The sequence below is a fragment of the Nicotiana tomentosiformis genome, chromosome 7, assembly GCF_000390325.3.
Source record: "Nicotiana tomentosiformis chromosome 7, ASM39032v3, whole genome shotgun sequence".
Classification (NCBI taxonomy): domain Eukaryota; kingdom Viridiplantae; phylum Streptophyta; class Magnoliopsida; order Solanales; family Solanaceae; genus Nicotiana; species Nicotiana tomentosiformis.
This window is the reverse complement of record NC_090818.1, coordinates 73,489,774-73,490,951: the sequence shown is the minus strand read 5'-3', so window position 1 is coordinate 73,490,951 and position 1,178 is coordinate 73,489,774. Positions and strand designations below refer to the sequence as shown.

The following is a 1,178-nucleotide window of genomic DNA, read 5'->3' as shown; positions in this document are numbered from 1 at the left end:
CTGCAACTGAGGGGGAAGAACTAATTTCATCTGACACTGAACAGGTAACCTCTAGGTTTAAATTCTCTGATGTTGCTTCTAAGGTTGTTGAAAATCTTTAGAAAAGGTTTGTTTTAGTTGATACAATTGCTGATGTAGAATCTAAATCTAATAAAATTGGTGATAAAAATAGAAAGGGAAAAGAAAATGTGAGTGAGAGTATTGAGGTAGATGTAAGGGGAATGGGAGAAGGAAGAGTGGTTGAATCTTCTTCACCCACTCTCATTGGTTTGACTGAAGAAGCATGATCAATGATGTTGTGGAGTGAGGAGGCTGTTGAGGAAGAAGAGAGTCTAAGAGAAGAAGGAGGAAGTGGGTCTGGAGATGCTAGTGCAACGGAGGGGCAGGTTAGGCTGAGGAAAAGGTTACAAGAACTTGTTCCATCTAAAAATGAACCCCTACATGACCTACTGAAGAAAGTGTCTGATAGATACAACCCAAAGAAGAAGAAAAGTTCAGTAAAATCCCTAGAACTGCTATGGGTGGCAAGAAGAGAAAGGATGCCTCTTCTATCCCTGTAAAGACTCCTCCTACAAGAGGAAGAACTACAATGAGTCACAGGAAGCAGAGTGAGGCTAACCTAGAAAAGGTCTTAGCTGAGAGTAAAAAGAAACCTACTGCTAAAAGAAAGAAAAATATGGGTGAACCAAGTAAAACCATTAAGATAGATGAGATAGATCTGGTCCTTCATGTTGAGGATGAGTCAGAGAAAGTGGAGGTTATGACTCCAAATGCCAAAAAGAGAAAAACTTCTAAGAAGAAGTCTCTTGAAAAGTTTGTTGATACAGAGAGCTCTGCCTTGGCAAAAAGAACCAGGTCTGAAGGAAATCAAGAAAAGTGCAAATTGTGGAGGAAGAGAGTGAAGAAGAGGAGATTGATGAAGAAATGGACAAGGTGGTCAAGTTTCAGAAAAGAACAATTCTGAAGGGGAGGCTCCTCACTGATTTAGAAGAGGAAGGAATGGTGTTGTTACTGGAGAAATTGGAGATTCATGGTTAGAAGGACATAGTCCTTCAGTTGGAAAGGAGGTTAGCCCGAGCTGAAATTATGGAGTTCTTTGCTAATTGTGAGATCACAAATGGAAGGGTCAACAGTGTAGTGAAAGGAGTGAAGGTGAGTTTTGATGATAAAGAGCTAGG

The 1,178-nt window shown here is 40.3% G+C and overlaps 1 protein-coding gene across 1 annotated transcript; it reads left to right on the top strand.

Moving 5' to 3' along the window:
- The first annotated feature begins 293 nt into the window (after positions 1-293).
- LOC138895811 (uncharacterized) lies at positions 294-964 on the top strand. Its single transcript, XM_070180548.1, has 2 exons — positions 294-386; positions 470-964. The coding sequence occupies exons 1-2, from the start codon at positions 294-296 to the stop codon at positions 962-964; spliced, it is 588 nt and encodes a 195-aa protein (XP_070036649.1).
- The last annotated feature ends 214 nt before the right edge of the window (positions 965-1,178 follow it).